Source organism: Agelaius tricolor, unplaced genomic scaffold (assembly GCF_023055355.1).
Source record: "Agelaius tricolor isolate 1412-34295 unplaced genomic scaffold, bAgeTri1.0.p SCAF_8, whole genome shotgun sequence".
Taxonomy (NCBI): domain Eukaryota; kingdom Metazoa; phylum Chordata; class Aves; order Passeriformes; family Icteridae; genus Agelaius; species Agelaius tricolor.
The window spans coordinates 20,402,606-20,417,471 of NW_027269268.1; the positions used below are offsets into that span (position 1 = coordinate 20,402,606).

Below are 14,866 nucleotides of genomic sequence, written 5' to 3' on the forward strand. Positions count from 1 at the left end.
GACTTTTTTGAAAGGAAATTAATTTAATCTTAACACTTTCTTATGTTACTAAAAGTAATAGGAGAAACCATTTGTGGTACTGCCATTCAAGCAGATGAAAAGTTAACTTATTTCCTCTTCTGTTTCTGAAATACAGGTGCTAGCAACAGGACTAAGTGGCCTCTATTCATCTTTGCCTACAAAGCTGGAAGAAAAAGGAGAAGAATGGCACTGTCTGATGAAAGATGACTGGCTTTTGTCACCAGCCCTTGTACAATTCATGAATTCCCTTGAATTTTGCAATGCTGTGATACAGGTAACTGAATGGAGTTAGCCTATTCTTTAGAAGTAGTAGTAAGATACAGCTCCTGCAGAAGCTTGTAAGTCATAGAGTTTGTTTATTTTTGTTAATGGCATGAACTATTAAAGTTAGACTAAAATAGGCTGTGTATATAATGAATGCCCTGTGCTGTCTGTCCTGGTTATAAGGATGAACTAATATATTTGTGGTTTTCAGGTGCCAGATGTTTCAAATGAAAGCTTGATATTGGGAGCATTTTCTTTTAAAAGAAAAAACAAATGTTTATTGCATTTTAATACCACTGTTGATCCTAGAAGTAAATGTAATGCCTTTAAAAAGGAAATGTGGGGAAAAATAGGGTTTGTATCTGTATTTGTTTAAGCTCTCATAACAGCATACAGAAGATAACTAGTGAAAATAGTCTGTTTTGCCTGTTGGTGAGTACAACATAAAGAAAGCCTTCCAAGCAGAATTATTTAGGTCTCCTCCTAGAAGTATAAATTAATTTTAGATTGGCCTATTTTGAATCTATTTTGTTCTTATTTTCAGTGTTTTGCTCCCTTACTATTTTTTTCTGATTTAAATGTAAAATAAAATTCATGTCTTTATATATTGTTTTTTAAGGCTTGAATGCTTGGTAGAACCCAAATCCAGTATTTCGTTAAAACAGGATCTAAATTCTACAAAAACTGTGGATTTGTGTTATTTGAAGGAATGTGCTGGATAGGATTGAAAATTTAGTCACATTTACTGTTAAATAAAAGATATGTTTCGGTGCAATGCGTGCAATGTACAGTAAAGGAACTGATTGACTATTAAAGCCTTGAACAAGCAAAAATAATAGTAGCTGTCATTGTTCAAATGCACTATACAAGATTTTTAGCATGCATGTTTAAACATGAAAAGGAGACAATATTAATTTTGGTGTCTAACCAGAGTTATTCTACATATCTACGTTTGCAGGAGATCATAATTGATACCTTTGTCATAAAAAATTACATAAAGGGCTCTGCAGAAAAGTTAAAGAATGAATTTTTTAAAAAAACACTGTTCAAATAGATTCAAAATGGCTAAGAATATCAGCTGACATGCAGAAAGAGCAGTTTCTGACTGCTGCTTGATTGTGTCTGTATAGTCTTCAGCTGACTTGAAAGCTCAATTACAGTAGGAATTTTTGCTTTGCACATGGAATGGTCTATGTTCACCCAAAAACTTTGGCCAGAGATTAAAAAGGAATAGGGTAGCCAAGACCTCTTGCCATTTACTGCTTTGTCCCTGGACCACAGCATAGGAAGGGCCACTCTTTTTCTTCCTCTTACCAAATTTAGAGTTACAAGTTAAAGGAAGTCTGGTAAGAATTGCAGGTTGGAGAATCTATTTGAGGCCATATGTAGGCTGTGACACTCCAGTCTCTGTGAACTTCAAACATAATATATTGGTTTTGAAAGCTTTTGAATGGAATTTCATTTTGCTTTTATATACATAAATTGATGTGTTTTCATTGCAAAGACGAAAGGAATGTTTAATTATAAAAGTAAATTTTTGGCCTCTAATAATACTTTGGGGGAGTTTGTTTCTTTGTTTTAAAATTCTTAACCATCCCATTGAATGAACTATTCAGGTTTTGTTGTAATTTCTGTTTGTTTTACAGTGGCTGGGAGAAGGGCATGTGAACAGTGTATTCTTACCCCATAGCTGGAGAGTGCTTTGATTTACCTACTCTTGAACTATACGAAAGCAGCTGTTCTGCTTTTCTTTATTGTAGAAGGACAAATTAACAATGGCAAATCCACCTTCAAGTGACCCCAGCAAGGTTGCAGGAGCTGAATTTAGAATTTCAGATCTTGCTTTGATGCATGACTGTATACACTTCTCTGTCCATCCATTCATCTTTGTCAGCATGCAGGAAGATTGAAAACCCATGTCTCTGAGTTTGGCAGACTTACTGTAATTAAAGGTGGTGTGTGTATTTCTTTGTAGAACAAACAGTTGTTAAGAACTAGAATCATATCAAATGCTGGTGAGAAGGACAAACGAATGTCTAATTAAATGGGAAAGGGTTTTGGTAGTGAATAATAGCATTCTGTGCCCTGTCTTTTAAATCTCACTGGAGCTGTTTTGTGTCTTTCTCTCCCGCACCCTCTTAGGTGGCACATCCCTTGATACGCAGCCAGCTTGTGAATTACATTTACAATGGATTTTTGGTGCCAGTAATGGCTCCTGCACTCCATAAGGTCAGTGATGTCTGCAAGCATGGCACAAAAGAATAATGGGAAAAAGTATTATGGAAGATCTCTGTATAAAGATACTATCAGATGTAATAATAAATAATAATAATAATATCAGATAGTAATAATAATAAAATAATATCAACTGTATTGTCACTAGTGATTTCCATGCAATTCATTATGTTTCTAGACTAACTTTCCATCTTTTCATTCCATATACTTTCTTAAGCAACATATTAGTATTTCTGGAAATGTTTAAAATTCTTAAGTGTAATGAAGAACCAAAATGTTTGTGTTGTTCTAGACTCACATATGATCAAAAAAGCAGTGACATATTAGACATTTCATCACGGCAGACATGTTTCCATGAGCATTCTTTTTCCTAAATGAATATTTTTCTAAGGGAAGATGCTCACAAGGAAAATGTTTAGTCAAGAAATATTATGCTAGTCTTAGCAAGGTTGCTGTAGTTTTGTAGTTCCTTATCATATCGGGTAGAGTTATTTTCCTAAGTAGAGTTTGGTATCAGTTTTCTAATGCATTAGAGTGCAATTTATGTTACTTCGAAGAAAAATAATTCATTTTTTCTTTGAATTTTAGGGTTTATCCTTTGCAAAATATGTCACCAATGTTAGTGAATTATGTATTTACTTTTTTTTGGTTAGGCTGCAAAAAGCTACTTTTGTAGCAAAAAGCTACATTTCCAGCTTTTGCACACTGTGTCAATTATGTCAGTTCCCATCCCTGAAAATGTTAAAGGTCAGGTTGGATGGGACATTGAGCAACCTGGTGTAGTGGAAAGTGTCCCTTGGAAGGGGGGTTGGAACTCGATGATCTTTAAGGTCTCTTCCAACCCAGGTCACCATATGGTTCTGTGATTTTATGAATCAAGTCTTCATTGCCCTGTAAAAGAACACTCCTTTTGAGGAGAAAATGTAGAAACAGCTGGGAGTAAAAATCCACAAAAAACTTTCAGAAGCAAACAAAAAAATTAGTTTTGTAAGGTCTCCTTACTCTCACAAAGCCTACTAAGCACAAAGCATTGCAGCTGTTCCATTTTCTGGAGGACAGTGAAACACTGTACGCTGCTTTCTTGTTCACAGCTTGTTTCAGTAGCACACACAATTCTTCGTGGTAAATAGTCACCAAGAAAGTCATAAGCAATGCAGAGTCTTTCCCAACAATTTGGCAGACCTCAAACACTTGGGAATTGGGTGAGGGTTGATGTAAAATTTGGCTGTGATCCAGATCAAAGCTTTAGTCTGTCCTGAGGTGGTTCACCTCCTTACCTGGCAGTAATTTTTTCTATTCCTGTATCTGGACTTAATCCCTTACCAAGACTGGGAATTAGAAGTGAAAAGCCTAACCAGTTTCAGGTCAAGGTTATGGATAATGAGGGACATATCAGAATGGATTCTAGTCTTAGTGAGTACTACTTTATCTCTGAAGTATTTGAGATTAACCTTAGATTGTTTTGAAAACAACATACCTCTGAAAGCCATTCTTACCAGTCAGTAAATCTCCTGACCTCTTATTGGGTTGATTACTTCCCTGTTGATGTTAAATAATTTAGAGATGGCTGTTGTGATTCCTTTTTTCCTTTGATGAAAATTTTGTTTATATACTCTGAAAGTGGGTGAAATCATATTTCTCTTGAAAATGGGGATGTTGGCTGCTAACATAGGTGACTTTCATAGCCTTGATCTTTCTTGAATCCTGATATTCTGGTTGGTGCCTTGTTCTTCCAATAATAAACCTTTCCTTGATTAGCATTAAAATTGACTTCTTCCTAGTTAAAAATTAACTTCTTCTGTATAAACTTCAAATGATTTTAATGGAGAAGATGGATTGCACCATCTAGTGGATCTGATACAAGGCTCTCACGTTGGTGAGACCAAAACTCTGTAGCAAAAGGAATTAAGTAAGTTGAGGCACATTTGACCTTTTCAGTCTTTCTGTCCTGTGCTCCACATTAAAAACAGGAAATAATTATTTTGCCTTCTTGCTTTTGAGGCATATGTCTATGCACTATGATAATTATGCTGCAACAGCTCTTTCATACATTAAAATTATTTCTAGTTGCCATTGAAAACATTAATACTGAGGGGAAGAGTGGACTTTGAAAACTGTATCTCCCTTTTGAGGACCTAATGTTGTAATTAACCTTGAGGTTAATAAAAAATTGGAAGGGACTAAAATGAGAGTCCAGATGTTTCATGACAGTTTTTAAAACAGAAGTTCTTTCATTTAGCACAATACTAAGTGTATCTTGATTTTTTTTCTTTTGAACCGACTGAAGTTTGTTTGGTGTCATAAAGTCTAATTGTGGCTGAAGGTTTTAGTTTTAATTCAGTCATTCAGCTTGGGTTGTTCTGATTCATTCTGGCTTGAGTTCAAATATAGTGTGTAATGGAGCATGGTATAAATACCTGATGAGGAAGACAGATCAATGCAAGGTTAAAGGGTGGTAGGAAGAGATGATGATAATTACTGGCACATCTTCCTAAGGTGTTTCTATAAATCTTATTTCTAGAATTTAACTGGTGTGGAACAGCTACTTCTGATAATTCTTGGTGATAGGATGGAAGGAAGTCAGTCAGGCTGTCAGCCTGTCTAGACCTCATGTAGCACACTGGTCTTAACTGGCTCTGCTTTAGAATGGCTTGGGCAGGCAGACTACTACAAACCTGGTCTTTCTGTACTATATTCTAATTTTTCTACAAGAAGTATGTTCTGAGGGAAAAAAATTGCTCTGCAGCAAGACGCAGACTAGCATTGTTTATGCAAAGACAGTTCCAGTCAAGAATGGGATTGGACTAGGTATCTCCAGAGGTTCCTTCCAACTCTAGTTATTCTATGATTAAGTACTGTGATGTCTTTAATGTATTTTGTCATCAGGTCCCCATTCCCATTTAGCAGTGAGCATGCATTGTCATGATCTTTCTTTTGCTGTTGAAGCTCTTCAGCTTCAACTGGCCTTTGGCTTTTCTTATCCTTTCTCTGCATATTCAGGCACTTTTTCCATATTCCTCTTGGGTCACCTTTCCATGCTTCTGTCTCTTCATGTTTCAGACTTTTTAGGAGCTCTTAATTCATCCAGGCCTCTTAACCTCCTTTGCTCGATTTCCTTCTCTTCTCCCAACTTAAAACATCTGACTATCAAACAAGACTTTTGGTAAAAGTATCATTAAAATTTCAGTAAGTAAAATTTTATTAAAAATTGTTTAAAATTTCACTATGTGGTTCAAAACTTTAAGATATGCTAATGTGTGATCTTGAAATGTTTGTGACATTTATGGAACCATGTAGTAAGCTATGCCTTTTAAAAAGTTTTGCGTATTGTCTACCTATAAATATTTACTATGTACACAGTTCACTGTGTGAATGAAACAGTATGAGACTGTTGAGGATGGAGATGTTTCTATGAAAAAGTCTGGGGGCGGGAAGACCACTATATTTTTCTTGGTGTGATTTTTCTGGTTTTATCTTGGGAAGCTAGTATGGAGTTGAAAAAAAGAGTACTGTAGTTCAGGTTTTTTCCCATTAAGGAAGTTTCAAATTGATCAGGCAGCTAGCTAGCTTGAAATAACCTGTTTTTCACAGTGAGCTCTGTGCAGGTTATTTTTGTAGCAGATTAACTGTGATGTGCTTAAATAACCCAAACATTCTCAAGCTTATGACTCCCTAACTTCATTTCTCAAAGATAAGTATCCTAAATATAGCATGTTCCTGTAGCCTAATTTATACCTTGTCTGTCCTAGTCTTGTCACTTTGTGTGGGTTATCCCACCTACATGTGTAGTGAGCAATTGACAAGCATGTTCCTATCTCCAAAGCTGCACATTGCTGAATGGCTAGTCAGAGCCCAGATTTGTATTATGTAGCTGGGCATGTGCATTAGCTGCCTGTGCTGGAAAGCCCTGCCTTGTCCTTTGGTTATCTGGATGTTATTGTACTTTTTACAGAAGTGTTACCTCACTTATTTCTGACACAGGAGTTGCTTGAGACATCAAAAAAGTGGTTCAATGAAACTGTTAGCAAAGCAGGGCGGAATGCGTGTCTTTCTTCAAGGTCAGAAATTCATTTGAAAACAGATGAATAAATGGTTTGTCTGTAAAGATACAGAGCTAAAGAAAATGTTAATTTAGTAGTTTTTTTTTCCATTGCTTAATTTTTTACCCAAAAAAAATTCTTTTATTCTTTCTGGTGTAAGTGTCTGGGATTTAGAAAAAATTATGACTATCTTACAGAAATTGTTCTTAAATTATGACTGGCAACTTCTGATGGCATGTCAGTTACAACTTGAAATTATGCAGCTCTGTATGTTCTTCCTTGTATTTTGATACGTAGGGAAAAAAATGCTCGGGTGAAGGTATGGTTCTGTTCAGAGAATGGTACAGAGCCATAGCATTGGATTCTGTGACATACTTCACTGGCTATTTCCTGCTGCATTTCAAAACTAACATTGAGCTCTATCAATAAAATACAAGATCTTTTGGGGCCAGATTATATAAGGGTCTAAGTAATTGAATAAGACTAATTTTCCCCTCAGTTGAAACCTCATTGAAAATCCCAGAATGAATCCAGAATAACCCTGTTGAAGTCATTTTTACTGGTTCTGTTAGAGGATGTATTGCCTTATTTTGATCTCTATGTAGTTGTTAGTAGACTGTGTTTATTTACCTTATTCTTTTAGGTAGTTACAGCACTTCTGTAGAAATGTAAGTGAAATAGTTTTCAGAAGATCTTGAATATGTATATATTTTGCAGTCAAGACCATGTTCTAGATAATTAGGAGCCACACTTTGGCATTTATAAATATTTTGTTTCCTTTGGTACAATTAAAATTGGTTGTATACATCCTTTCACTGTAAACACATGTGATTTCCTTTTAGTTTGGTGTTCAAAGAATTTGGTTGACACAGGCAGCTATTCAGACTATCTTGGATGTTTATGTAATTTGTGGTACTTCAATTTATTGAAGAAAGCACTAAAATCTGACAAATTATATGATAAAAGCAAAATTTTAATGTCAGCATTTACTCCTCTACTACATAGCATTTAATTGCTAACTATGATCTAATTATTTTTATACTTGGAAGGCTTGTTTTAATCTGAATATGCTTGGTTTAGTCTGAATAATGGAAAATTGTACCAGCTTTTTGACATAAAACGTTGCTGTTGGCCAAGTGAACAGAATTGCTCTACAGAGGTGCTGGCACAGTCCTGTCAAATAAGCTCTGTCAAATGGACCTCAAGTCTGCTGCACACTAACCCATCTAAAAAAGAGCCTCTGACATGGTGTGCTACTGTGATAATTCAATAATGCTTGATGATTACACAGCTCAGCTAGGGGGAAATGACCTGTAAATTATACTTTACAGATTAGAAGGAGCATCTTTATAAATATCCTACAAGACTGTCAGTTCCCATTTAGGAATAATACCATCCTTCACCTTACTGAAAAGCGTTTGGACAGCTGCTGTAAAAACATGTAAGCCAAGTGTCACTGGAAAACTTTGAATAGCCTTGTGCTTTGCAGAAGCCCATTAATAGCTACAAAACTTAATTTTACCAGGTATGGTGTGGATATATGTAAATATCCCTCTCACTGCTTGCTTCAGCCATGCAGTTCAATTGAATTTTAACCTGGTATGAACTGAAGCATTTTATAAAAGTAAGCCGAAAGAAGCTGAAACATTTGGGTTTTCTGGTTCTCTCAGAGGGCAAATATCCTCTGTTCCTGACCCTGTTGTCCCTCTCTTTTGCCAGGACAGCTGTTTGTACTTGAAACTGATTGAGGTTAAAACTCACCTTTATTTCTGAATATTTTTAATCTGAATCAATTTCCTGATCCAATTCATTGTGCAGCATGAACCCTTCTGCCTGTATAAGTAGGGGGCAAGAAGTTGAAAATTAATAGAAGACTCTGGAAATGGTTGGATTTTTTTTATCAGTGAGGTGAACTTACGCAGTTTGACACTGCTTGTGGATGGATCTAGAGGATAAGTTCAAATAAGAACAGTTGTGGTCTTTTCATGGGCAATATGAAGTCCTTGTAAGAAGGGATATGTGGTGTAAAGGAGGAATCATGTAGGCATATTCATGTAAGTGGGCATGAAGCTGTAAATTAGAAAATATATGTGTGATTCCCAAGGGAAAATGGCCAGTAGTAAAGAATCCATGTGATTGGTCTAACACAGTGAGTGCAATATATTAAACTGAGCTTGTAGTGACAGTAATTTCTAGCTCTTTGCTATTACTTGGCAGAGTGACTTGTAAAAGCTGGATCCCTTTACAGTGTTCTGCCTCACCATCTAATCAGTCATCAGAGGAGGCGAGGAAAGATTTGCTGAAAATTATGACATAATTATAGAAGGGTATTACATGGCTAAAAGTGGCCTTGTCTTTTCAATAATCTCCAGTCAAGTATCTCTCTGGCCATGAAGACTCTCAGCTAGTCCTTTTTGTTGCAGTTTACATCTCAAAAAGAGATCTGTAACAGCTGATTTTGTATAGAAAAACATATGGATGAGGCTTTTAAAATGGTATTTTTAGACAGACACTTTATATTTATATTGAAAAAAAATCCAGCAACTTTTAGTTGTTGTGTTTGTGGGTAATCAAAATTAAAATGGTAGAGTAGTGGTCTGATTAATGCAATGGAAATTAATTTATTTTGTTGTTTGTTTTTTTTTTTTAATCCTGTAGTTTTATTTTAAGAGCAGAGATATCCCTGGTCTCTGCCATTAGCAGAAAGGATCTAATTGCTACTGGTGGGTAGCAATTAGATCCTTTTCTTTTTTTGCTGTTGAGGAAGTGGTGGATTTTATTATTGCTGAAATACCTTTATGAAAAAGGTATTATCAGAACATAGCTTGAAATTTAATAAAAAATTAATAAAAATTTTATCAAAACCAAACTTGAAATTTAATTACTTAACAAAGGGTTTTTCTAGAAACCCATGTCTTGATTTTATTAGTCTCCCTTTGTTACAGTATTTTTCTTGACATTTGAATTAGCAAAGGTGAAGAATTTTCAAATTAAATATAAGATTTTTGTAAGTTTTGGGTTGCCATTTATCATCTTTTCAAAGATGTTCATTTCCGAGGGCTAATAACTAAAAGCTTACTTGGGAGAATGATACTGTAATCAATGTTTACAATAACAGGTTTTGTAGAACTGCCTCAGGATTTGATTGTAGTGGACATACTTGACATGAGTAGCACCTCTTTAGTTCTCTGGGAAGGTTTCTTCTTTTGCTGTTTATCTGAGTACTGATTTGAATTTATTAGAGATGATTTCCCTCTTCCCTCAAATCTGTCTCACGAGACATTTGTTTAAGAAGAGACAGCCAGCAGGTAGACTGAATGAAGCTTAATAGCGTGGCTTTGGTATCGTAGAAAACAGAAATCTTCAATAATAACTGCACAAATTGAACCAGTTTCACTTTCAACACTCCATGTTTTATGTATGATGCAGTCTGTAGAGAAGGTGTGCAGAGTTAAAAGGATTTTTGCCAGGGCTGGGTTTAGCCTTATCTAACTGATTTCTCCAGCATCCTTCTCTAGTTAATTGCAAAAAGAGTCAGCTCTCCAGAGGCTCAATCAGAGCAGACTAATGTATTCTACAGAGTAAAAGGAAAATTAGCCTTGTGGAGATAAAATTGGCTTGCTTGAATACTTCTCTAGGTGCTTTGAATCTTCAGATGTTACACTCACCATCAGATATGCTAAAAGGGAGAAGCAAACGCAGAGTGCAAGATGGCAAAATAAGATACAGTAATTGTAAAAGCACAGACATCTGCTTGCCAGGTTAATCAATGTTTTTCCTAAGCTGCATACCTGGCTTGCATTTGAGTGCCCAGCAGCAGTATTTTTGTTTGATTTGCAAGGAAGCAGAAGCTTGGTCTTCTAGCTGGTTTGTAGGGACAAGTTGCACACAAAGGCACACTTAGAGAACACTAGAGCTTCTAGAACACAATAGCATAAAAATTACTTATGCAACTTTCATGTGCCAACTTTGAGTGTGGCACAGTGACCCTGCAAAATAGACCCTAGCTTCATTTTTTGAGGAAATATGAAGGAGTGTTGTAGATAAGGCAGTGTGTTTTCACTGAAAATTGAAGAAGATTCTGACAAATCCATTTAAATCTTGACAAGACTTAGTCATCGTGTCTCTTTCTTGGAAAATGGTTTATCAGATTCACCAACGTTTTTCCCAAGAAGAAATAAAAATTAAATGTAATGTGGTACCCTTCAAAAAACCCCCTCATTAAAAAAAACATTAGGATTTAACAAGATTACAAGTAACACCTTTATGAACTATTAGGGCTTCATTAATCATTAGTTGGTTCTTCTAGCTCTGCTTAGTGGTATCAGTAAGGTGTTGGCTAATAAACATGATTTCATTTTTTGTCTACTGCCCAAGCTGTTAGGAGCACTGAACACACTCTCAGAATCTACCATTTCTTTTCTAAGCTCCTCTCCAGCTGGCTTTCTTCTGCTGCTGCTCTTTGTTTCATTCATGATACTCACTTTGAAAAGCATGTGGGTTTCTCTCACTGATAGAAATTGTAGGATGTTGTCCAAAGAGTGTGGGTTTTAGAAAAAAGGTTATTGCCCTTGTGAATCTGCTGGCTTTTCTTGCTTTCATGTACAGCTGCAGTATTTGATACATATACATTCTGTCAGCAAACATTGGTGAAACTGACAGCCAAGAAAGTGCTTCCTTTTCTCCATAAAGGATGAAGAAGTGACATGGAGATGTAAGGATGCATTGCTTCTGTCTGGCCTTTCCTTGGCAGAGAGTTTAAACTTGTCCATGAACTGTATGGTGTCATAATGATGTCACATGATGGATTTCTTTGGCTTTGCTTTTTACCACTCACTGCAATAAAAAAAGGCAAAAAAAAAAAAAGAAAAAAAGGCAAGAAAAGATAGTTCTTGGGACAACAGACACTAACTTTCACCAGAAGGCTATTCCTTTTTACACAGCAACTCCCTAAACCTATTCCAAGAAAAACAAGTTTCTGATTGGAGCTGGGCTGCTTCTATTTCCTGATGAAAAATTTGACTGTTGCTACTTCACTGGGGCTTTGTTTCTAATGCCAGAATGAGCTAGTATCCCACTGTATTAATGATGGTGTAGCTGAGTATTAGAATAAAGCCTCAGACTGAGAGTGATTCAATGACCTTAGCTTTAGAGCTTCTCTTTCCATAAGGTCTGCAGGCTGCATACTCCATTCCTATGTTCTGTGTAACCACCCAGAAGCAGCTTGTGATCTTAAATGCTTTAAAGAGAATGTTTGCATCATGACATTACTGTGTACATGGCTAACATGCAGCATAATGGACAGGGATTTTAATATTTACAGCATGTTACGTAAACGTTGCCCTTCTGAGTATTTTCTAAATCCTCTTAGGTCTTAAGTGACAGCTTTGATTTTTTTTTAATAAAATCAGTCTTTTCATTTATCCAGCTAAGTTTGGTAAACAAAAGATGTTTAATACTTCCTTTCATATAGGCAGATTCTTGTATTTAAGGGTTTATCTTTGTGCCCTTAAGCTTATTAGATTCCTGGGTAACCATTTAAAAAATGCTGACTTTGCAAGAGCAGTACATGGTGCAGAGGTGGGCTTTGGAATTTTCTGTGCTTTGCCAGTGTGTTCTGTGAATAGATAATCTCCAAGGGATTGCAGTAAGCAGAGCAGCGTGGGTTATGGTATGCAAATGTCACATGGACCATGAATTCTATTTTGATCTACTAATAGTCAGTAGTGAAGATTTTGGGTTGGGCTTTATGTGTGAATATATTTGTATATATACTCCTTTTAAAAATTGAGTAAAATGAGAAATTGTGCTGTGGCAAAATAAAAAGAAGGAAAATCATGACAAAATTCTGGATATCTATGGGAGTTTTCTCTTTAAGGCTGCATGACCATTACTTTGTACTGTGTTTTGATTCTGCTCTGACATTTATTTTTAATTAAGTGGTAGATGCAGGCATTCACAACATCTGAAAATTCTTCTGAGGGATAACAGAAGTGTGAGGCAAAGGAGATGACATGAGCAGAAAGTTGTTGGGGATCTTCTAGCATGATTTGGTCCTTTGATTTTCACTCTGTGTGGGATCTGGGGTGTCATGAAGGAGGACGTTTTTCCTGGGGATGCAAGACAGGTAGGAAATGTGTTCAAAATGCTTGCAAGGCCAGTTTAAGCGTGAAGACAGTGTTTTTGTGGCAGTGTTATGGATGGAGAGCTTTGCTGGATGTACTGTGGCAGAGGATGGATGGGGGGATATTTTGTGTGTGCAGTATGTTTGTGTTTGCAGTATTTGCATTACTTTTGCTTACAGGTGACTGTGGAGGAAGTGATGACTACGACTGCGTACCTGGATCTCTTCTTGCGCAGCGTTTCAGAGCCAGCCCTCCTCAAGATTTTCCTCCGCTTTATCTTGCTGCACCGACATGAGAATGTTCATATCCTGGATACACTTACCAGCAGAATCAACACACCATTCCGGGTAAGACAAGCAGAAAGGAAGTTCAGGAACTCAGCATGGATGTAGGTTCAATGTTCAAGGGGGAGATTTCATATATTACAGTTGGGTACTTCTTTAGCTAGGAATTTTCTGCCCTCCACCCAATGGTATGATTTCTGCACCCTCTCAATTTTGTGCGCATGTTTTGACATTTAGCAACCACTATACAAAGCTAATACACCTGTGAGGTGGTTTCACATATGTAGGAAATGGGATAGAGGTAAAGAGAGCTTCTGGAAGTCTGAATCCTGTTGGAAGATAAAAGGTAAATTTGGAAGCATTTTTATTCTGACCAGTGCTGGATTAGTGCTATCATAGATAACTCTCCCTGGGACTTAAATATACTTGTAAGGAGCATTTCTGATCTTTGGATCAGAAATTGCCAAGCAACAAGCTTTTTCAAATAGTCTGTCTGGGGAAACAATGGGAGCTCTCTAAGGAAGTCTCCAAATGGATCCCAGTTGTTAACTGTGATCTCACTGATGTAATTCTCAGGAATCCACAGTCTGTATTTCTGTAGCATGTTTACTGAACTATAATGTTGCCTGCTTTATTTGATTAAAAGAACACACTTTCTTGCTCAAGTGATGAGGTTGCTCCTTCCTTCTCTTTGCCTTCATTCCCTTGTGCAGTAGGGTTTATCTCAGTTTTGTGCTGAGCCCCTTCTCAGCCTAGGCACAGAGCAGCACAGTGGCTGGAGGGCTGCCTGCCAGAGAGAGTAGTTACCTTTGCCAACAGTTGGATCTTCTGGATGAGAAAATGACTACTTATTGCACTGGACTACTTGAGTGAGCCTGGGTTGACTGGCAACCTTGGCTGACTCTTGGGTGATGCAGAGCTTCATGGATGAAGCTGAGAATACTGTTTTAGTGCAAATGAATGCTTAGAATGTGCAGTAATGTTTTAGAGAAGCCAGAACACCAGCATGTGCATTAAATTTGTGTATTAGGAACAGTAGCTTCATCTGAAAATTGTTTTGAAATGTAAGTGCATGCAAATATCGATATATATGCTGCTGTTAGTGCATCTCTGAGATGGATTAACTCTGAAAACTGAAACAGTTCTGTCAACAAAAATGCAAATTCTGTTGTCTCTGCTGATCATTAATTACTATTCCATAGGCAAGCAAGATGGGAATTGTAAAGAATTCTGCAGCCCTGAGCAGCTCAGGATCTCAGCCAAAGTGGTGCTGTGATGCTAAAGGAGTTTTCTGCAGTATAGCTCAGCCAAGTGCAATCATAGCACAAAAGCTGTGTACATTACTATTGATGAAAATACTAATTAATAATTCACAGAGTTAAACTTATTTAGAGACAGGTGCCTGAAAGGACTTGTAGAAATACTATCCTCTTTTTTTCTTGAGCATATTTTAAATCTTATCTTTTTACACAGTACAAAAATATACTTGGATTTAGTTATTCAGAAGATTCCAGATTTGCAAAGACTAATGATTACTATTTCCCTGTAAACTTAAATTTCTTAAATACAGGATAATTTGAGGCAGCAGCAGGTGTTTTTGAAGTTTCATGCCATGAAGAAAAGTTATACTTGACTCCTTGTAAATTTCATAGGAGAAAAACAGGAAATCTGCTTTCCTCTTATGTCCCTCCCCCAGTTAAAACAGACATTTATGCAAGAATCTGACTTCTTCCAAAGGCTTGTTGTGAAGCTCTTCAATCATTCAGCTTCTTAATGTGCAGAACACTAATAATTCCTTATACCTAAAGCAACAGAAACTGAAGTGATTTATAACTTTTCTTTCAGAAAAGACCTTAAATTGCTTCAAATTCTGTGTCACAGGTAAAAACTAAAACTC

At 36.5% G+C, this 14,866-nt stretch overlaps 1 protein-coding gene across 3 annotated transcripts in view; it reads left to right on the forward strand.

The window, feature by feature from the left end:
• FHIP1A (FHF complex subunit HOOK interacting protein 1A) overlaps positions 1-14,866 on the forward strand; it is a 78,535-nt gene that overhangs the window by 51,493 nt on the left and 12,176 nt on the right. For all 3 annotated transcript variants that reach the window (XM_071431874.1, XM_071431873.1, XM_071431875.1), the window contains 3 exons: positions 137-295; positions 2,428-2,514; positions 12,865-13,032. In XM_071431874.1, coding sequence (XP_071287975.1) covers positions 137-295; positions 2,428-2,514; positions 12,865-13,032 — 414 coding nt within the window. The remainder of the gene's footprint in view (positions 1-136; positions 296-2,427; positions 2,515-12,864; positions 13,033-14,866) is intronic.